The 19,717-nt window shown below is 49.1% G+C and overlaps 1 protein-coding gene across 1 annotated transcript; it reads right to left on the bottom strand.

The window, feature by feature from the left end:
• Positions 1-2,030: 2,030 nt before the first annotated feature.
• Positions 2,031-2,492, bottom strand: LOC129009983 (large ribosomal subunit protein uL23-like). The gene has a single exon (XM_054443607.1). The coding sequence runs from the start codon at positions 2,490-2,492 to the stop codon at positions 2,031-2,033; it is 462 nt and encodes a 153-aa protein (XP_054299582.1).
• Between the last annotated feature and the right edge of the window lie 17,225 nt (positions 2,493-19,717).

Here is a 19,717-nt window from a genome sequence, read left to right as displayed (position 1 = left end):
GGGAAAAGTGTGGGAGATGGCAGAGTCTCAGCAACCCCTCAATCCAGTTTGTCTCTTAGACAGCATCCATATCCCCCATCCTCCATCTGCTCCTTTTCCAGCTTCCCAATCCTGCAGTTGTTTTTGTGCAGCGGAGAGGGAAGTGTCTGTGCTTAGGACAATGCTTCACATTGCCAGGAGAGGGCAGCAGATCACGCTCCCATTCCCCGCGCTGCCTTGGCGCTGTCCAGGATTCCGGTCAATTTTCAAGGGTTGTTGATGCTCATGGGAGCCAGGCTCTGTGCGAGGCACTGGGAGTGCAAAGCCAACTGAAATACAGGGCCCTACTTTGCAGGAGGCTGTGGTCTAAGAGGGCGAGGCAGCCATGGAAACATACAGGACCAAACAGTGGGGCAAGGCGCTGGGACAGAAGGCCCTTCAGGGGACTGTGGGGTCCCCAGGAGGTGGGGAGAGGAGGGGTATCAGAAAACACTCAGCAGAGGCCAGGCGCAGTGGCTCATGCCTGTAATCCCAGCACTTTGGGAGGCCGAGGCCGGCGGATCACTTGAGGTAAGGAGTTCGAGATCAGTTTGGCCAACATGGTGAAACCCCATCGCTACTAAAAATACAGATTGGCTGGATGTGGTGGCTGGTGCCTACAGGCTGCTCGGGAGGCTGAGGCACGAGAATCACCTGAATCCTGGAGGCGGAGGTTGCAGTGAGCTGAGATCGCACCACTGCACTCCAGCCTGAGTGACAGAGCTAGACTCTGTCTCAAAACAATCAAACAAACAGTACCCCACCCAGCCAGCAGGAAGAGGTGCTTGAGCTGAGTCTTGGAAGCGGGTAGGTTCTCCCGGTTCCTAGGCCAGGCAGGGCACCCCAGGCAGGGGGGTCGGGGCTGAGCGTGACACTACAGGGTGCACTCAGGCTTGAACACAGGGCACTGGGGGCAGGAGGAGGATCTCAGAAAAGGGGAGGATCACGGAGGGCTGTCCTCCATGGCCGTGCTAAGACCTGAGACCTCCTGGGCTCAGGCCATCCTCCTGCCTCAGCCTACGGAATAGCTGGGACTACAGGCGTGTGTCACCATGCCCAACAAATTTCTCAATTATTTGGAAAGATGGGGTCTCCCTATGTTGCCAAGGCTGGTATCAAACTACTGGGCTCAAGTGACCCTCCTACCTCAGCCTCCCAAAGTGCTGAGATTGCAGATGTGAACCACCACACGGGTCCAGTTCAATGATTTTTAGTATATTTGGTATATTTACAGAATTGTGCAACCATCACCAAAATCTACTTTTGGAACATTCTATCATCCCAGAAAGAAACTTGTGCCCATCAGAGTTACTTTTCATTCTCATCCCCAGCCCTAGGCAACAAGTTATCTACTTTCTGTCTCTATATTAGGCTGTTCTGGATATTTCATATAAACTGAATCAGGCAATGTGAGTTCTTTTGCGTCTGGCTTCTTTCATGAAGCATTGTATTGTTGAGGTTGATCAATGTAATAGCATGCACGAGAACTTCCTTTTGATTGCTGAACAGGATTCCATTGTATGTTCCATGTTTTAATCCCTTTGCCTGTTGATGGGCATTTGGGTTGTCTTGACCTTTTGGTTCTTGTGAATGGTGCTGCCATGAACATTCACATACAAGCCTTTGTGTGGACATACATTTTCATCTTCCCTGGGTACATACTTAGAAGTGAAGTTGCTGGGTTTAAGGCAATTCTATTTTTGACATTTTGAGAAACTGTCATACTATCTTCCAAAAAAGTGGCTGCACCATTTTATTTATTTATTTATTTATTTATTTATTTATTTATTTATTTATTTTGAGACGGAGTTTCACTCTTGTTGCCCAGGCTGGAGCGCAATGGTGCAATCTCGGCTCAGTGCAACCTCCGCCTCCCGGATTCAAGTGATTCTCCTGCCTCAGCCTCCCAAGTGGCTGGGATTACAGGCATGTGCCACTGCACCCAGCTAATTTTGTATTTTTTTATGGTGAAAAGGTATACATATATGTAGAATTAGCCAGTTGGACCCAGTTTAGATGATCCCAATTTTGTTGGCAACATCCAAAGCATCATAATCAGGAGCCAGCTGAACATATGCCTTCTTCTCTCCATCAGGCCGAATCAGGGTGTTGAATTTGGCCACGTCAATGTCATAGAGCTTCTTCACAGCCTGTTTGATCTGGTGCTTGTTGGCTTTAACGTCCTTAATGAACACAAGCATGTTGTTGTCTTCTGTCTTCGTGGCCAGCTCAGTGGTCAGCAGAAACTTAATGACAGCATAGTGGCCAAGCTCATTTCTCCTGGGGATGCTCTTCCGAGGATATTTGGGTCGCCTCTGGAGTCGCAGTGTCTTGGGCCACTGGAAGGTTGGTGATGTGTAGATCTTCTGTCTTTTGTGGCTGTGGACACCTTTCAACACTGCCTTCTTGGCCTTCCAAGCCTTGGCTTCGGCTTTAGGAGGAGCAGGAGCTTCCTTCTTTGCTTTCAGTGCCATCTTGTGAAAAAGTAATTTTGTATTTTTAGTAGAGACAGGGTTTCACCATATTGGTCAGGCTGGTCTCAAACTCCTGACCCAGGCTGGTCTCGAACTCTTGATCCACCCACCTCAGTCTCCCAAAGTGCTGGGATTACAGGTGTGAGCCATTGCGCCCAGCCTGCACCATTTTATATTTTCACTGGCAGTGTATGAGGATTTTGATTTCCCACATCCTCTCCAGCACTTACTGTTATCTGCTGATTGGTTATAGTCATTCTAGTGGGTGTGAAGTGACATCTCATTGTGGATCAATTTACATTTTCCTAGTGACTAATGATATTGAGCACTTTTTAATGTGCTTATTGGACATTAATATATATTCTTAGGCCAGGTGTGGTGGCTCACACCAGCACTTTGGGAGGCCGAGGTGGGTGGATCATGGAGCTAGGAGTTTGAGACCAGCCCGACCAACATGGTAAAATGTTGGGAACAGGCCCCAAAATCTGGCCATAAACTGGCCCCAAAACTGGCCATAAACAAAATCTCTGCAGCACTGTGACATATTTGTGATGGCCATGATGCCCACGCTGGAAGGTTGTGGGTTTACTGGAATGAGATTTTATCCATTTTAATTAGTTACTAGCTGCTAATCTGTCTGCAGCTACTTCAAGAACTCCAGTTCCTGGCACTAAGGTCAGGTGTGCCTGGGATGCTTTAAATATTTGTCCTTTTAATTTTGCAATTAAATTTTTTTTTTGAGATGGAGTCTTGCAGTGTTGCCCAGGCTGGAGTGCAGTGGCACAATCTCGGCTCACTGCAATCTCCACCTCCTGGGTTCACACCATTCTCCTGCCTCAGCCTCCCGAGTAGCTGGACTACAAGTGCCTGCCACCATGCCCAGCTAATTTTTTGTGCTTTTAGTAGAGATGGGGTTTCACCGTGTTAGCCAGGATGGTCTCGACTTCCTGACCTCGTGATCCACCTGCCTCGGCCTCCCAAAGTCTTGGGATTACAGGCGTGAGCCACCGCACCCGGCCACTCTGTTGTCTTTTTAAAATATTAAACTTATTTAAGTAGAGACAGGGGTCTTACTATGCTGCCCAGGCTGGTCTCAAACTCCTGGGCTCAAGTGATCCTCTTTCCTTGGCCTCTCAAAGTGCTGGGATTACAGGTGTGAGCCACCATGCCCCGCCCTGCTGTCTTGTTTTGGGAGGTTCTTCCTCCTTTCACATCATCCCCTCTATTCCTTTACATTCTGAAAATCCGTACTCACCAGGCCCTCTTCTTTGAACCTCCTCCTAACTCCTGCAGAGTTAATTATGCCCTCCTCTGTATTATTTCAGAGTGTTGTATGCACCTATAGTATTGCATACGTTGTCCTATAAGTATTTGTCATTTTTACTCACTCTGAGTTCAGCATTTATACTAGATTTATCTTAAATGTGCTTATAAATGTCAGCATATAGAAAATATTTGTTAAAAAATATTTTTTGTACTCACTAGAATTAGGATTTATCTATAAGCCTCCTTGCTTTTACTAGATCACTTTCTAATTTGTCAGTTTAAATGCATTTTTAAGAGAACATTCTTAAAAATAACATTTTAAAAGTGACAAAGTAACATGTTTATTTCAGAATATATTAAATATTTCAGAATACATTAAAAAACCCTTAGAAGAAAAGAAAAATTATATCTAAATCTACCATCTGGATATGTTACCATTTTGATGTATGCCCTTTCAGTTTTATCTGTGCATTCATATGTTTTTGTCTACGTACACATACATATGTGTATAGATGTGTGTGTATATGTGGTATACACATACATAACTGTATAATCTGGATATACCTAACTCCATTATCCATATCGTTGGATATGTCTAAAACAATGTTATCTATGCTTTTTATATCCTGTCTTAATTTTTTTATATTTAATTAATATGGATACATACTAGTTGTACATATTTATGGGGTACCTGTGCTATATTGATGCAAGCATACAATGTGTAATAATCAAATTAGAGTAATTGGGATATCCATCACCTGACACATTCATCAATTCTTTGGGTTAAGAGCATTCCAATTTCACTCCGTCAGTTATCTTGAAATATACAATATTGTTAACTACAGCCAACCTATTGTGCTACCAAACACTAGATCGCAGTCATTCTATCTAACTGTATTTTCATACCCATTATCCATCTCCCTAACCTGTCTTTTGCAGCTTAGGCCAACTCCAGCCTGACACCTGATGCTGTAAGTTTTCACTGGAACTCAGCCAGGCTGCTCATTTGCATATAGTTTACATATTTTCCAAGGCTGTCTCTGTGCGGCAAGGCAGAGTTGAGCAATTGCTACAGAGACCCCATGTATGGCTCAATTATTTCCTCTCGGATCCTGTACCGAGAAAGTTTGCTGAGCCCTGAGTCAATCATCCCACATTGACTGGGTAGCTCCCTACACAGGGCTAGGGAGAGGGGGACGTGCAAGTCACTCTGGTTGTCTTGGAGCTGCTTTCTGTCTATGGGGAGGGGGAAACCCCATAACTGTTCTTGGGCGTGGTATGTGCTGCCATGAGAGATGTGGTACACACAGAGGGCTGCATTACCAGCTATTGGAGCACAGAGGAGAAGGGATTAGTTCTGCCTGGAGGGATTTCAGGAAGGCATCTCAGAACAGGCCAGGTTTGAATTGCACCTTGAAGAATGAGGCAGACATAACAGACCATTACATAATGAGCCAGGAGATTGAATCAGTAATAAAAGATCTCCTATCACAGAAAAGCCCAGGACCTGATGGCTTCACTGCTGAATTCTACCAAACATTTCAAGAAGAACTAATAACAATCTTGCTCAACCTTTTCCCAAAATCTGGGAGAAAATTATGAGGCCAAAACCAGAGGAGGACACTACAAGAACGTTACAGGCCAAGATCCGTGATGAACATAGATGCAAAAATCCTCAATCTAATACCAGCAAATCAAATTCAATAGCACATTAAAAAGATCATTCACCACGATCAAGTGGGAGTTATCTCGGGGATACAAGGGTGGTTAAGTGTACACAAATCTATAAATAGGACACGCTACATTCATAGAATGGAGGACTAAAACCATAGGATCGTCTCTGTGGATGCAAAGAAAGCGTTTGACAAAATTCAACATTCTGTCATAATGAAAACTCTCGACAAATTTGGTATAGAAAGACTGTACCACAATGCAATAAGGCTATATATGGCAAGCCCAAAGCTAACATCATACACAATGGGATAAAGTTGTAAGCTTTTCCTCTAAGATATCTGCACCCCGAGGTGCATTGCAGCACACTATTCACAATAGCTGAGAAATGGAATCAACCTAAGCCTACATCAGCAGATGAACGGATAAAGGAAATGGGGCATATATACAACAATGGAATTTGATTTAGCTTTTAAAAAGAAGGAAATCCTGGCCGAATGCAGTGGCTCACACCTGTAGTTCCAGCACTTTGGGAGGCTGAGGCGGGTGGATCACCTGAGGTCAGGAATTCGAGACCAGCCTGACCAACATGGAGAAACCCCATCTCTACTAAAAATACAAAATTAGCCAGGCATGGTGGCACACGCCTGTAATCCCAGCTACTCAGGAGGTTGAGGCAGGAGAATCGCTTGAACCTGGGGAGGCGGTTGTGGTGAACTGAGATTGCGCCATTGCACTTCAGCCTGGGCAACAAGAGTGAAACTCCATCTCAAAAAAAAAAAAAAAAAGGACATTTGTGACATGAATGAATATGAAGGGCATTCATAACATTAAGCAAATAAGCCAGAAACCACACAGAAAAGCAAAACCACACAGTGTCACTTACATGTGGAAGCTGAGAGAGTTGAACTCATAGGAACAGAGAGTAGAATGGTGGTTATCAAGGGCTGGGGGTGCTGGTTGGGGAGATGCTTGTCAGAGTTAGGCAGGAGGAAGGAGTTCCAGAGATCTGCTGTGTAACATGGTGATTAGAGCTAACGACACCACGGCGCAGACAGGAAAATTGTGAAGAGAGTAGGTTTGAAGTGTTCTCACCACAAGAAATGGTAAGTGTGTGAGGCCATGCACGTTACATAACTCAGTGTGTTCATATTTGAAAAACACTACATTGTGCACCATAAATATATCCAATTTTTCTTTTTTCTTCTCTTTTTTTTTTTTTTGAGACAGAGTGTCACTCTGTCTCCCAGGCTGGAGGGCAGTGGTGCAATCTCAGCTCACAAACAAAAACCAAGTAGAGGGAACAGCATGAGGATGGAGAACCTTTTCACTGCAGGGCCAGCTGGTGGGGCCACCCTTTGGGTAGATAAGAAGGTGCTGACTCCGTGGAGTGAAATCAAGGGACAGAGAAAAGCCCTCCGTATGCCCTGGAAAGGCTCCCACGGCTGGAGCATCCTCCTATTGCATGGATGCTTGCTGTTGCGTGTCCTGCAGAGCCTGCGATGACTGCTGCCTGGGGACTGGGATGCAGTCATGTTTTATAAAACACACGGAAGCACTGAAGAGCCAGGTTGCATGAACTTTGAGAAGATGGTTTATCTGGTGATTCTTGGACCCCTTTGGAGACTCAGGGCCCTTTGAGAAGCTGGTGAAAGGCACATTTGCACAGGATTTTGCACACAATCCCAGAGAGTCTCAGGCCCTGTGAAACTCATCCCTAATCCCCAGGTGCAGAACTCCTCTTTATGCTTCTGCAGTTTATGCCTTAGTGAGAAAGAATGACTAAGAACAAGGTTTAGCTGGGGTGATGAGGAGTGCAGATTTCTGCGGGGAATAGGGATGTGAGAAGGGGCTCTGAGGAAAGAAGAGGCACAGAGAAAGAGAGCAGTGTGACCCAGGAGACCTCTGTGTGACCTTGACACACTGGCTCAAGGCCTAGGCTGGTCAGAATGCATGTGTCCTGAGTGGCCCTGCCGCCTTTGTCAAAGGCCACTGTGCGTTGGGAGAAGTTTCTGGGGCATCTCCATAGGACATGCCCTGTGTGTTGGATGGACAAACAAGCTACATTTCTCAGCAGTCACTGCAAAAGACGATGGGAAGACAAATCATGGAGCAGTCATGAATCCTGGCGCGACTTGGCCATTTCCTGGAGGGTGACCCTGAGACCCAGGGCACTCGCTAAGAACTCTCACCGCCTTAACTCAGTGATGAGCTGTCTTTCCTGTGCGCAGGTCTTTGCGCGGTGCTCTTACACCTCTGTCCTCACAGCAGCCCTGAAAGGAGCATGCACAGGAGGCAGTGTGGCCAGGCTGCCTGTGCAGACCACTGGCGTTCAAGTGGTATTTACCGGGTGTGAGGCCTTGAGCCGATCCCTCGCCTTTCCTGAGCCTCCTCGTTCTTATCTGTAAAATGATAGCAGTGCGCCTAACTCACAAGGGTGGGACGAGGCTCAGTCAGAAGGATGGCTGTGAAAGCACAGTGTGGAGCTGCATCCGTTTTCTCTTGATACGTCACAAATTACCAAAATACGTACTCTTCATGATTGTAGGACTGAACTCCCTGTTTTCCAGCTGGATGTCAGCCAGGGGCAACTCTCACCTCAGGGAGGCCACCCGTGTTCCTTGCCCTGAGGCACCCTCCAGCTTCGGAGCCAGCAAGGCTTCCTCATTGGATCCCTCTTGCCCTTGAGTCTCTCTGCCTTCCCTTCCTCTGACTCTAGGCCCAGATGTAGAACGGCTCATGTGGTTAGGTCAAGCCCACAGGGATCATCCCCCTATATAAATGTCAGCTGCAAAATCCCTTCCCATCAACACCGAGATTACTGCGTGACTGAGTAACTGACAGAAGATGTGTGTATACCAGGGCCCTGGAATTTTGGGGGCCATCTCAGAATTCTGCCTCTGTTAGGCCGGTGTTATAGGATTTTTATTTGCATTTTAAAATTTTATTAAAAATAAAAGAATTTTTATTTTTAACAGCCAAATCATATTCCGTTTTTTAATATATGCCACAATTTCTTTATCCATTTGTCTGTTGATGGATGCTTAGACTGACTCCTGTTTCTTTTAGGTCACCCAACACTTGCAGTGTTGGATTCCCTTAAGGTTTTCTTGGAGTAGTGAGGTTCTTTGAAAATAAGTGCAGTGTCTTGGGTGAGGGGAACGGTCCAGTCCTGGTTGTGTTGAGCGACGGGAGAGCTGCACCCTGGTCCTGCCTTCAAGGCTCGAGAGGGCCATGTGAAATCATAAGGGTTTGGACCAGCCTCGAAGACATGAGGAAGGAGTACTTCCCTTGAGGCTGTGGAAAGGGCTGGGACTACCTGTCCTGACTGTCCTTGTGCACACAGTGCATTTGCCAGCTGGCCGAGACTCTGGCTCTCAGTGGCTGTGGAGGTGTCAACTTGGAGTCCCAGTTGGGGAATATCACAGGCGTGCTGTTCCGGCTGGTGAGTGTGGCGGGCTACAGGCATCCTGTCCTTGCCATCTCTCTTCTTCGGTGGTGATGGCTTCCCCAGACCAGGTCACCATCTCCAGATGGTACAGGGGTCTTTGACATGGTGACCTTTGTTGCACACACTGCAGGCTTCTCTGAAACAGGCAAATGCCTGGATTCTGGGCACAGAGTGAGACGTTTTCCATGAGGTAACTTGGATACATCCTGTGTGCTTTCTGGGGTGACAAGCCTCTGTGGTTCCCCCTGAACTCTAGGGAAAAGGCAGAAGGTTCAAGGCCCTCCTTCAGCCCGTGGGAGGTGCCAGGTCTTCTGTGTTGTGGAGTAGGCAGAGGACAGTTGAACATTTTGCAAAAGGATGATGCCTTCCTTATATTTAATTGGCTGGCCTCTGTCTTGTTCCCTTTGGGGCTGGGAGTGGATTCCTTGGCTCCACTTTTCTGTTCTCCTTACAGCCTGGTGCCATGCACTGCATGGCTTCATGCCTCAGTTTCCTCCTCCACATGTAGGGTCCCTGGTTTCCATCCTCCTGGGCCTGATGGCCTTGGTCTCCCTACAGATAAGTGGCAAATACTACTCAGATTGTTACTCCATGCTGAACCACAGCTTAGCTCTGAGGGCTTTCAACATACTGAGTAAGTTCATATGTTTTCCTAGCCGTGTGTGTATGTGCATATGTGTGTGCCCATGTGTGAACTCAGGACCCCTTTGGTCTCTCCCTGGGCTGGAGTTGGGGCCTAGGTTCCTATGGGAAGGTGGGGGTTCCATCTTCCGAGACAAGATTCAAAGTAATTAATGAGAACTTTGCCTGAAATTGAGTGAATCAGAAAGAGCATAGCCATGGCCCCACCCCACCCCTATTGTTCCCACTGCCTCACCTGGGGCTGACTCCCCTTTCTCCTGGCATGATCCCCATTTCAGAAAGGTGCTCATGGCAGGACAGCACTGATAGGCACTGTGCACTGCCTGTGGGCAGGTATGTGGGGCAGGAGGGGCACCTGGCACATGCTCGGCACATGGCAAATGCTGGGTGGACCTGGTTCTTTCTTTTTCTTTCATCCAAGTCATGGTCAGTGGTTTGCTGTGAGCATGATTTAAGCCTGGGTATTACCTGCCATTTAAACATACCCCTGACTGCCCTGTATTCACACCCTTCTGATAGCCAAGTTATATGGCGGTGATCAGCTGGTGATTTTGCTGCAAAACATCGTCAAACCCGAGGAGCCTGCCAAGGCAGTGAGAGCCCTGCAAGTCTTCAGGGATGTGTCCTGTAGAGGGAGTGGGAAAGGGGCACAGTCCTGGGGTTCTAGAACTTGATCGTTCCTAGGAAATCTGCTTTCTCTGGAGACAGTCCAGTATAGTAGTTAGAAGCATGATTGTAAATGCAGAGTCATCTCAGTGGGTTCGGATCTTGGCTGTGCTTCTCACTAGCTATGTGACCTAGGACAAATGACTTTTAGTCTGTGCCTCTATTTCCTCATTTGAAAAACAGAGATAAAAATAATTGTTACCTTTAGGGATTTTTAGTGAGGGTGGAGTGAATAAATATGAGGTGCTGAGAACAGGGCCTGCTCTGCAGCTGGTTTTACAGTGGTTTATCTGTGATTACTGCCTGGAAGAGCAGGCTTCACCTCCAATCAGGTGTGGATGTTAAGCTTTCGCTGCGTGCTAAGCACTGTGACAGGCACGGAGAATACACATAGAGAAGACAGCCTCTGCCCTCAGCGAGCTCACTGTAGGGTAGGGAGGGTGAGGCTGTCCACACAGCGACAGTGCAGGACAACATGCACTGGGCTGCTTAGACCCTAGCGGCGATGCCGACAGGAAGGCAAGCAGGGGGAGGTCAGGGGAGCCGGGGTGGGCTTTACAGAGGGGACGGGCCAAAAGCAGAGAGGGGCCTGTGACCACGGGTCAGGACAAGGAGGCCGCAGGGGAGAGGAGCAACAGCCGAGGTTGGAAAGGTTGAGATGGACAGAGGAGAGGACAGCCTGGCTGGAGAGGCGGATTTGTGTGGGCAGTCATGGAGACTGGCAAGGGGTGGGGCTCAAATGCCCTCCTGTGGAAAGTACTGGCCAGGCTGGTGGGTTTCAGTGTGGTTGGAGGCACAGGGATGGCCGAGATGCCTGTGGAGACTCCACCTGGCCTTTGATGGCCAGGACTGTACCTGGTGTTCCTCCCGCCCGGCTGTCATCTAATGTCTCCCCAAGCAGCAGAGGCGGGGAGGAGGCTGACCTCCAGCTGCATGCCTGTTTTCTCTAGTGCCCCAGAGGGAGACCTTGAAGAAGGAGGTGATGAGTTCAGTGGTTCTGCTGATACAGAAAGATCAGAGACTTGTGAGTGTAGAGGCCGTGTGTTTGTGCTGGGAGGGCAATTGCTTTCTTGAGACCCTGATGTCATGTAAATGGAGAGGAGAGGGAGATAGGGAATGAGTAGGAAGGCACCCTCACCAAGCCAATTCAGGCTCAGGCCCCTGCCCTTCAGTTCCATTTGGGTTCTTTAAAACCAGAGAAGAGTTTGAGAAGTGGAGAGGTGGTGCCTAAATGCTCCCTTCTGAGCCTGTTCTGTGGGCAACACTGTTGTGTCCTCAGGGGAGACACGGAGCTCCAAATGACACTGACTCAGGCCCCAAGAACACACAGGTTGCTTGGGAGGAGAAAGCCTTGGGCTTCATGGCTGGAGTGGGACCTAAGAAGCTGTATTTTTAACAAGCTCTGCAGTCAGGGGTGCAGGCAGCAGAGACTCCCAGCTCTGGATGGTGTAGGACAGTGCGTTGGGATGGCTGCAGCAGGGCATGCTGATTTTGAGTGTTAAATAGAGAACAATGCATCAGCCTGAAAAACAAGGGCCCAATTTCCAGAAGGGTCACAGGAGGCTGGGCTCTTGAGGACTGGGCCCTCAGGACTTGCTGGATTGGTTCCTGGCTTTCCCTACGAAGGCCAAAACACAAGACCTTTCCTTTACTTGGATTGCTCTCCACCAACACTCCTGCCAATTTCAGTATCTGTGGGCACATGAAGTGTGGGAAGTAAGTGCTTGGAGTTCTCCAGGAGGACGACAGGGCTGGAGTGGGTCAGAACTTCAGAGCAGAGGATGGAAGTGGGCAGGTCCAGTCACGGGTGGTCTGTCACAGCCACAGCGCCCACTGAAGAGTCACAGTGGACGTGGATTCAGGAGGCCCGAGGTCCTTGAAGACCTCCCTGACCTGCTCTGGTCCACTGTGTGCTCACCTGGAACAGGAGGCCATCCTGCAGCCCCTTCCTGTCACGCATGTGATGGTCTGTGACCCAAAGGTACGCATGCCCCTGCTGAGCTTCATCAAGATGCTGGGGCAGCACAGCAACTTGACTCTGCCCCAGGGGAACATCATCATCCACCACCTTGTTAGGCTCAGCCAGCCAGAGCCCTCAGTGAGCAGGGCCTGGTGCAAGTGAGGGGACCAAGAGTGGAGCCAGCCTGGGGCAAGGGACAGAGAAGGGCAGGAGTGGGAGCAGAGACACAGAATAGGGGCCTGGCTGGCCTGGCAGGGAGGTGCTTTGGCATCCACACCCCTGATCAGTGGGCCAGGGGAGGCCTCTACCTGGGAGATTCAGTTGGCATTGGTTCCAGGTCTTGATCCTTTCTTTTCTTTCTCCAGAATGAAGATACCCAGCAGATGTGTGCCAAGATTCTACAAATGGTACATACGGTTAGGGTCAAAGAGGCCTCTCCATCTCCTCCTCCCTCCCCTCCATCTAGCCCCTTGTAGTGTCTCTTCCTCCCCTTCTGATCTCCATCTGTTTCTGCTCAAAGGCCTGGGGCTCCTCTGAGACGTGACTCAGTGGAGCAAAAGACGGGCATTGAAGGTGACTCTGGAGACCTGAGTTTGAGTCCTTCGGCCAGTTTCTAGCTGTGGACCCTTGAGTCCCTCGGTCAGTTTCTAGCTGTGGACCCTTGAGTCCCTCGGCCAGTTTCTAGCTGTGGACCCTTGAGTCCCTCGGCCAGTTTCTAGCTGTGTACCCTTGAGTCCCTCGGCCAGTTTCTAGTTGTGGACCCTTGAGTCTCTCGGTCAGTTTCTAGCTGTGGACCCTTGGGTACATTGCTCTCTGGGCTGCACTTGCCCCTTCTGTAGGAGGACTGTGAATTTCTCTCCTCCTGGAGGCACAGCTGCTCTCCCTCCAAGCAAGCCCTGTCTCCTGACCTTTAACATTTCCTCTCCTCTGGAATGTTCCCCAGCGAAGGCGATGACAAGCTCACAATTTCAAATTTTAAGAAGCCCCTCTGTTTAAGCACATCCTTCCCAGTGTGATTTTCTTTTATTTATTTATTTATTTTATTATACTTTAAGTTCTGGGGTACATGTGCAGAACGTGCGGGTTTGTCACATAGGTATACATGTGCCATGTTGGTTTGCTGCACCCATCAACTCGTCATCTACATTAGGTATTTCTCCTAATGCTATCCCTCCCCTAGCCCCCCACTCCCCGACAGGCCCTGGTGTGTGATGTTCTCCTCCCTGTGTCCACGTGTTCTCATTGTTCAACTCCCACTTATGAGTGAGAACATGCAGTGTTTGGTTTTCTGTTCTTGTATTAGTTTTCAGAGAATGATGGTTTCCAGTTTCATCCATGTCCCTGCAAAGGACATGAACTCATCCTTTTTTATGGCTGCATAGTATTCCATGGTGTGCATGTGCCATATTTTCTTTATCCAGCCTATAGTGATTTTCATAAGGACCTTGGTTACCTTTTAGCAATAAGAGGTAAGAGAGGAGAGAGCGAGAGAGGGAGAGTCAGAGATGGAGTCAGAGACACTATGAGCACATGGGAAGAGCAGGCTGTGCGTCCAGGCCTCTACTGCCCCTCCAGGAAAGGGATCCAAGGTTGTGGGGTTGGAGAACTCATGATGGGGACTGATTTGGGCTTGGAGTTGAGGTCCTTGCGTGTCGCCTGCCAGTTGGTTCTATGCCAGCCAAGCAACATCTTGGCCTTCGTGGTCCTCAGCAAGGCAGCCAGGAAAGTGGCTCTGCAGGCCCACTCCCTGGGGCCGCACCCTTACCTCAGCAGCTTCCATGGCAGGCGTGAGTACAAGGCTGGGTGGTCTGTGGGGAGGGGCAGCCAGGAAGGCTCCAGCTGCTGCAGGCATGGAGGGCAGTGGGGGCAGGCTGAGACCCTGCACGGGTGTGAGATGGGGAGAGGGTACAGCTCTGCGGTGGGGATGACGCCACAGATTGAGCCAGGGCTGAGACCCTGCACGGGTGTGAGATGGGGACAGGGTACAGCTCTGCGGTGGGGATGATGCCACAGATTGAGCCAGGGCCAGGATGGGAAGGGAAAGGTCAAAGGTTGGGGAGCAGCCTGAGGCAATTAGCCCCGGCAGTGGAGAAAGGGAGCCTCCTCTGGAAGGGAGCCACCTTAGAACCAGTTCCTTGTCGCCTTTAGTCCTCATTTCACAACACCGGCATCCAGGTGGAAAAGCACTCTTGTTAATTACAAACTCACGGCTGCACCGACAGTCCTGCTCCTTTGTCCTCTTTTTGCCCCAGCTCTGAGCCTGGATCTATACTTGTCCCATCCCTGACCTCTAAACCCAGTGGGGCTAGAGAAGGGTGAGGGTGTCTGTTCAGCACTTCCTCAGTGGCATGGTCACTGTTGTTAAAGCTGAAGATGCAGTGGTGGTCTTTAGGCTGAGTGGAGATGTCACAAGGCCTCGACATGGACACTGATGCTCATTTCCTCTTTGCCTTTTCTCCTGCTCTGAAGAACTGATGGGGGATGCTGGTGGGGGCTGGAGGTGGGCTCCTGGGAGCTCACCCTTACTGTGTCCTCTTCTGTTGCCCTCTCTTTAACTCACCCTCCAAGGTCATCTCCCCACAAAGACTCCTGACCCACCTTGTGGATAGTGGTGCTGAGATGGACATGGTGTCATCCATCCAATCAGTTCACAGTAGCCCAGAGCCATTCCATTCCAGGCCTGATGCCAGATATGGAGTGAGGAGGGAGGGCTGAGGGTCACGGGGGTCCTGGGAAGAGGTGCCCCAGGCCAACGGGCTTGGAGTGGGGGCCCTGGGCACATAGTGGTAGGACTGGAACAGGGGGAGGCAGAGGACACAGGGAGGGCCTGGCTGTCTCCTCTGTGTGGCCTTGTGAGCTTCTCTCTGTTGACCTGGGACAAGTCCCCCTGCCTTTCTGGACCTCCTTTTCTCAGCAAGCATGTTTTGAGTTTCTTAATTTTCCCAGTGCAGTGACAGGCATAAAGAACGTGTAGAGAGACAGGATATACACCTGCCTTTGAGGGGTTCACAGTGCTAGTGAGGGAGACAAACCTGGGAGTAACCTCACCACCCTAGTTAAAGGTGACAGAGGTACTAACAAGTGCAATGGGATCTTAGCAGAGCAATGGATGACTTGGCCTCCAGGAGTCACAGAGTGCGTCACAGAGGAGGTGGCATCTGAGGGCATTTTGGGGAACTTGTTCAGCAGGTGGAAAAGAATGGGAGGGCTCAGCTTCGGCTCTACCATTCTATGGGTTTGTTCTAATTTTCTTCTTTGCCTTCATTCTTCTCTGCCTCCCATTTGCTTCTCTGGCTGTTCAGTTGTTCTCCCTGAAGCCCTGCAGAGAAAAGGCATTTGGAACAAACACCCTAAAGCTGTTATATGCTCTGCATCCCGTCGTCTGCCTGCACCCTGTCATCAACTCGAATGTAGGCTAACTGTGGATGGGGGAGGTTCCCAAGATGTTGCAGATCCTGGAGGGTGAGGGCTTGTTTGAAAGGGAGGAGAAGTGGGACTGGGCTGTGGGGCTGACTGTGGAAGGGATGGAGTTCCGAGCTGAGGGATGGATCTTCCTCTGGGTGAGGAGGGGAGCAGCCTCCCTGTCCCTCTGGAACGTCATCTGGGTGGATCTGCTCATGTGGGCCACACTCCATGCTGGGCAGACATGCAGTCCAGAGTCCTGTGGCTCCCGTCTCTTCTTGCGGGTGGAGGACCCCGGAAGAGTGTGGCCTTTGAACTGGACGCACCCGTGTCTGGCCCCTGCCTATCCCTTGGCCTCTGGCATCCCTCTCTGTAATATGAAGTCCCCTCTCCTCAGTGGCATTCCTGGGCTCTGCTCTCTGGTCACACCTCTGTCTCATCCCGGCTCTTAGGAAGTTCCTGTCACTCTCTGAGCTGGATGGTAGAACAGAGCTGCTTCTCACCTGCTACTGGAGCATGCTCTGCCTGCCCCCGTCAGAGGTGATGCAGAAGGAGGAGTCCAGACCCACAGAGGGACAGGCCAGTGTGGTAACGAGCTCTTTGAAAGCTGTCAACTGTTGTTGTTTTTGAGAAGGTGAGAGGCTGTAGGCTTGGCAGTTTTATGTAAGGCCCTCTTGTCATCTCTAAGAAAAACAAAAAGGAAGGCCTCATCAAAGGAAGGGGCTGCTAGGTGAGGCAGCCTCTCCTCCACCCAGGAGATTATCATTCTTCCGCAGGGCACTCATTGATGATCACTGTCCCTCTGGAATATTCTGGCCCAAAGGTGGACACTGACTCCCTCCCTTTATTTATTTCATTGTTATTATTATTATTATTATTTTTGAGTCAGAGTCTTGCTCTGTTGCCCAGGCTGGACTGCAGTGGCGCGATCTCGGCTCACTGCAACCTCCGCCTCCTGGGTTCAAATGATTCTCCTGCCTCAGCCTCCTGAGTAGCTGGGATTATAGGCATGCACCACCACACCCAGCTAATTTTTTTGTATTTTTAGTAGAGACGGGCTTTTACCCTGTTGGCCAGGATGGTCTGGATCTCCTGACCTCATGATCCTCCCACCTTGGCCTCCCAAAGTGCTGGGATTACAAGTGTGAGCCACCGTGCCTGGCTGACTCGCTCCCTTTATAGCTGTCATACAGCTGAATCCAGGCTGGAAGGTGCAGACATGATTTTCCTCAAGGCCCATGGGTGAGCCACTGCAGGGAACCCAGGGGTAGGAGACTGAGTCCCTTTCCTGCAGGGCCACCAGGGTTTCCTGGAGGGAGGGCAGGGGGTTCGTGTCTTCATCTGCATTCTTCTGTTTTCCTCCTAGGAACTCTTTCCTGCCCTCTGAGTATTCCTTTATCTTGACTGGTTGTTCCATTTTGTTGATGCTATAGTTGCTTGGATTTCTTTGAGGATATTAAGAAGAATTTTTTGAAACAAGGGAGGGCAGGGGTTCGTGTCTTCATCTGCATTCTTCTGTTTTCCTCCTAGGAACTCTTTCCTGCTCTCTGAGTATTCCTTTATCTTGACTGGTTGTTCTCATTTTATTGATGCCATAGCTGCTTGGATTTCTTTGAGGATATTAAGAAGAATTTTTTGAAACAGAATGTTCTACTATTTATGAAAGAGTTTGGTTTCTTCAGGGACTATTGGCTTCGTGTGGTTCTGGTGGTGGTAGGTGGGCGTTTGACAGGGCTTCCTCGTATTTGGGGCAGGCTGGGAATCCCGGCTGCCCAGCAAGATTGGCTTTAGTCTGGAGTTGGGTTTCTTTTAAGGACTTCGTTCTACAGATTGCGGCCTTTCCTTTTCTTTCACGCTTCTTGCCACTTTTGAGGCCCACAAGTATCTTGTAGGAGACCTTCCGGGCATATTGCCTACTTTCTTGATAAGGTTTTGGTTTAAAGGCAAATACTCACTTTTTCTGGGCAGGTCCACATTATTCATGAAAGGGCAAGCGGGAGAAATGCCCTGTCCTGGCGTTTGTGATTGCCCTGCAGATGGCCAGGCCAACCCTCTATCTTCCCTGGTGCCAGTGACCTCCTAGTCATTGCTACTGACCCAAGCAGCACACACCAGGAGCAGAGCCCCAGAATGAGCACAGCCTAGGGTGTGGGGAATGCAGGGCTGGGGGAATCTGTGTGTCAGGGAAGTCCCAGCCCAGTAGGATGAGCTATATCCCAGGCAGACATTTGTGCTCTTGTGCAAAAAACAGAGGACTCCATTCAAGTTCACAGTGGGAAGGCAGCACTTGGAAATGTACGGGACAAGTTGCAGGGCAGAATTTAGCAGGGAAGCCTTCCTAGGGGAGAGAGAGAGCCCATCAGAGTTTAGGAGGAGGGAGGGGCAGTATTGGGGCAATACTCTGAGTCCCTCTTTCCTCCTCAGTCACTGTTCAGGAAGTCCCCACGGTCTCTCTGCAGGCTCGTGGGAGCTCCCAGAACTGAGACACACTGATCCAGGCCTGCTTGGAGGTCAGTGGGATAAGGCCCTTGAAAGTCGGTGTATTGGGTTCCTAGGGTTCTCATAATAACATACCATAGCTGGCTGGCTTTAAACATCAGGTGTTTATTGTCTCAGTTGTGAAGACTAGTAGTTCAAAGTCAAGGTGTTGTCAGGGTGAGTCCTACTGCAGGTTCTGAGGCAGATCAACTCCATGGCTCTCTCCTGGCTTCTGCTGGTTCCTGGCACCCTCTGTTCCGGGCCTTGTAGACACATCACTCAAAGCTCTGCCTCCATTTTCACAGGGCACATTCTCGCGTGTGTGTGTGTGTGTGTGATGTGTGTGTGTGTTCTCTTCTTAATAAGGACAGCAGTTATTGGACTAGGTAGGGCCCACACTAATCCACTGTGAGCTCCCTTTACCTTGATCTCATCTGCAAAGACCCTCTTTCCAAACAAGGTCACCTTCTGGGTTTTAGGTCGACATGAATTTTGTCAGCCCTGTAGAGCTGAGAACAGAGCAGTCAAGGGCGGGAGAAGAGATCAACCTGAGGATGAAGCTTGGGCACAGAGCTTTGAGAGAAGTGTGATCAGGGTTAGGGTCTAAGCAATGTTGGTCTGCTCCCTTGGAGGAGAATTTTCCCCTCTTCCTTCTGCTCTTCAGCCAGGGCTGCGGCCACCTTCTTTCAGCTCCTCTCTGCTCCCTGCAAGGAATTAAAGGTTAGAAGCATGGGCTCTGCACTTCCGTACCCTGCAGGTCCAGAGCCTGGTTCTCCTGTTAGCTGTGTGGCCTTGGGGACTTATGCCACTTCTCCCTACTCCAGTTTCTCTGGGAAAATGGGAGAATAGTAGTACCTGGTTTATGCAGCTGTTCTGCAACGGAGTGAGACAATGTTTATAAAGTGCTTGGCTCAAAGGACTGAAATTCAGGTTCAGGCAGTTTGCCTATGTTTAAATTGGCTTGGCTGTGTTTTTAGAGATTTGGCTCACTTTATGCTAAGGTCAGTGTGATATTCTGGCCTTTTCTTGATTACCCTGTTCCCCACTTACCACATGAAGCTTCAGTTTTCTTTGCAGTTCTTTTGTTGTCAGAATTGAGATCACTTAGGGGTACAGACAGAGTATTTTGTTCAGAAGTTACTGAGGTAATCATTTTCTGTGTGGATAGAGCATGAAATTGATATAATTTAGATTTTAACATTTGTGTTAAATTTTAGAATTTCTGTTCTCCTTTCTTAATAGAAGATATTGGTGATGTAAAGATTTACATAGTTAAAAAGTTACAACTACAGTTGTACTCAGAGTAGTTTTGCTCCTATCTGGATCCTCTTAACCTGCTCCTCAGTCACCCCTAGGGAGAACCATGTTCATTGGCTTCTGATTTGTCCTTGCCATTTTTATTGTGGAAAGAAGCAAATATGTGTTTCTGGTACATTCTGATTTCCCTTTTTTTCTCACACAGTAGGTAGTGCAGTCTCTCCAAGTGCTCTGAATCTTGCTTTTATCACGTATGCACACCAGGTGGCAAATATATTCCTTATTTTTTATTGTTGCATACATTGTGTGGATGGACTGTAGTTTATTTGATCAGTCCCCTATGGATGGGCATTGGGCTGACTCTAATCATCATCATGTTGCTGCTATCTGCTAGGTCTCTTCTTAACTTTTTTTTGGATATAATTGTGGATT

This window comes from Pongo pygmaeus, chromosome 10 (genome assembly GCF_028885625.2).
Source record: "Pongo pygmaeus isolate AG05252 chromosome 10, NHGRI_mPonPyg2-v2.0_pri, whole genome shotgun sequence".
NCBI lineage: Eukaryota > Metazoa > Chordata > Mammalia > Primates > Hominidae > Pongo > Pongo pygmaeus.
The sequence above is the reverse complement of the archived record's forward strand: the minus strand, read 5'-3'. Positions and strand labels throughout refer to the sequence as shown.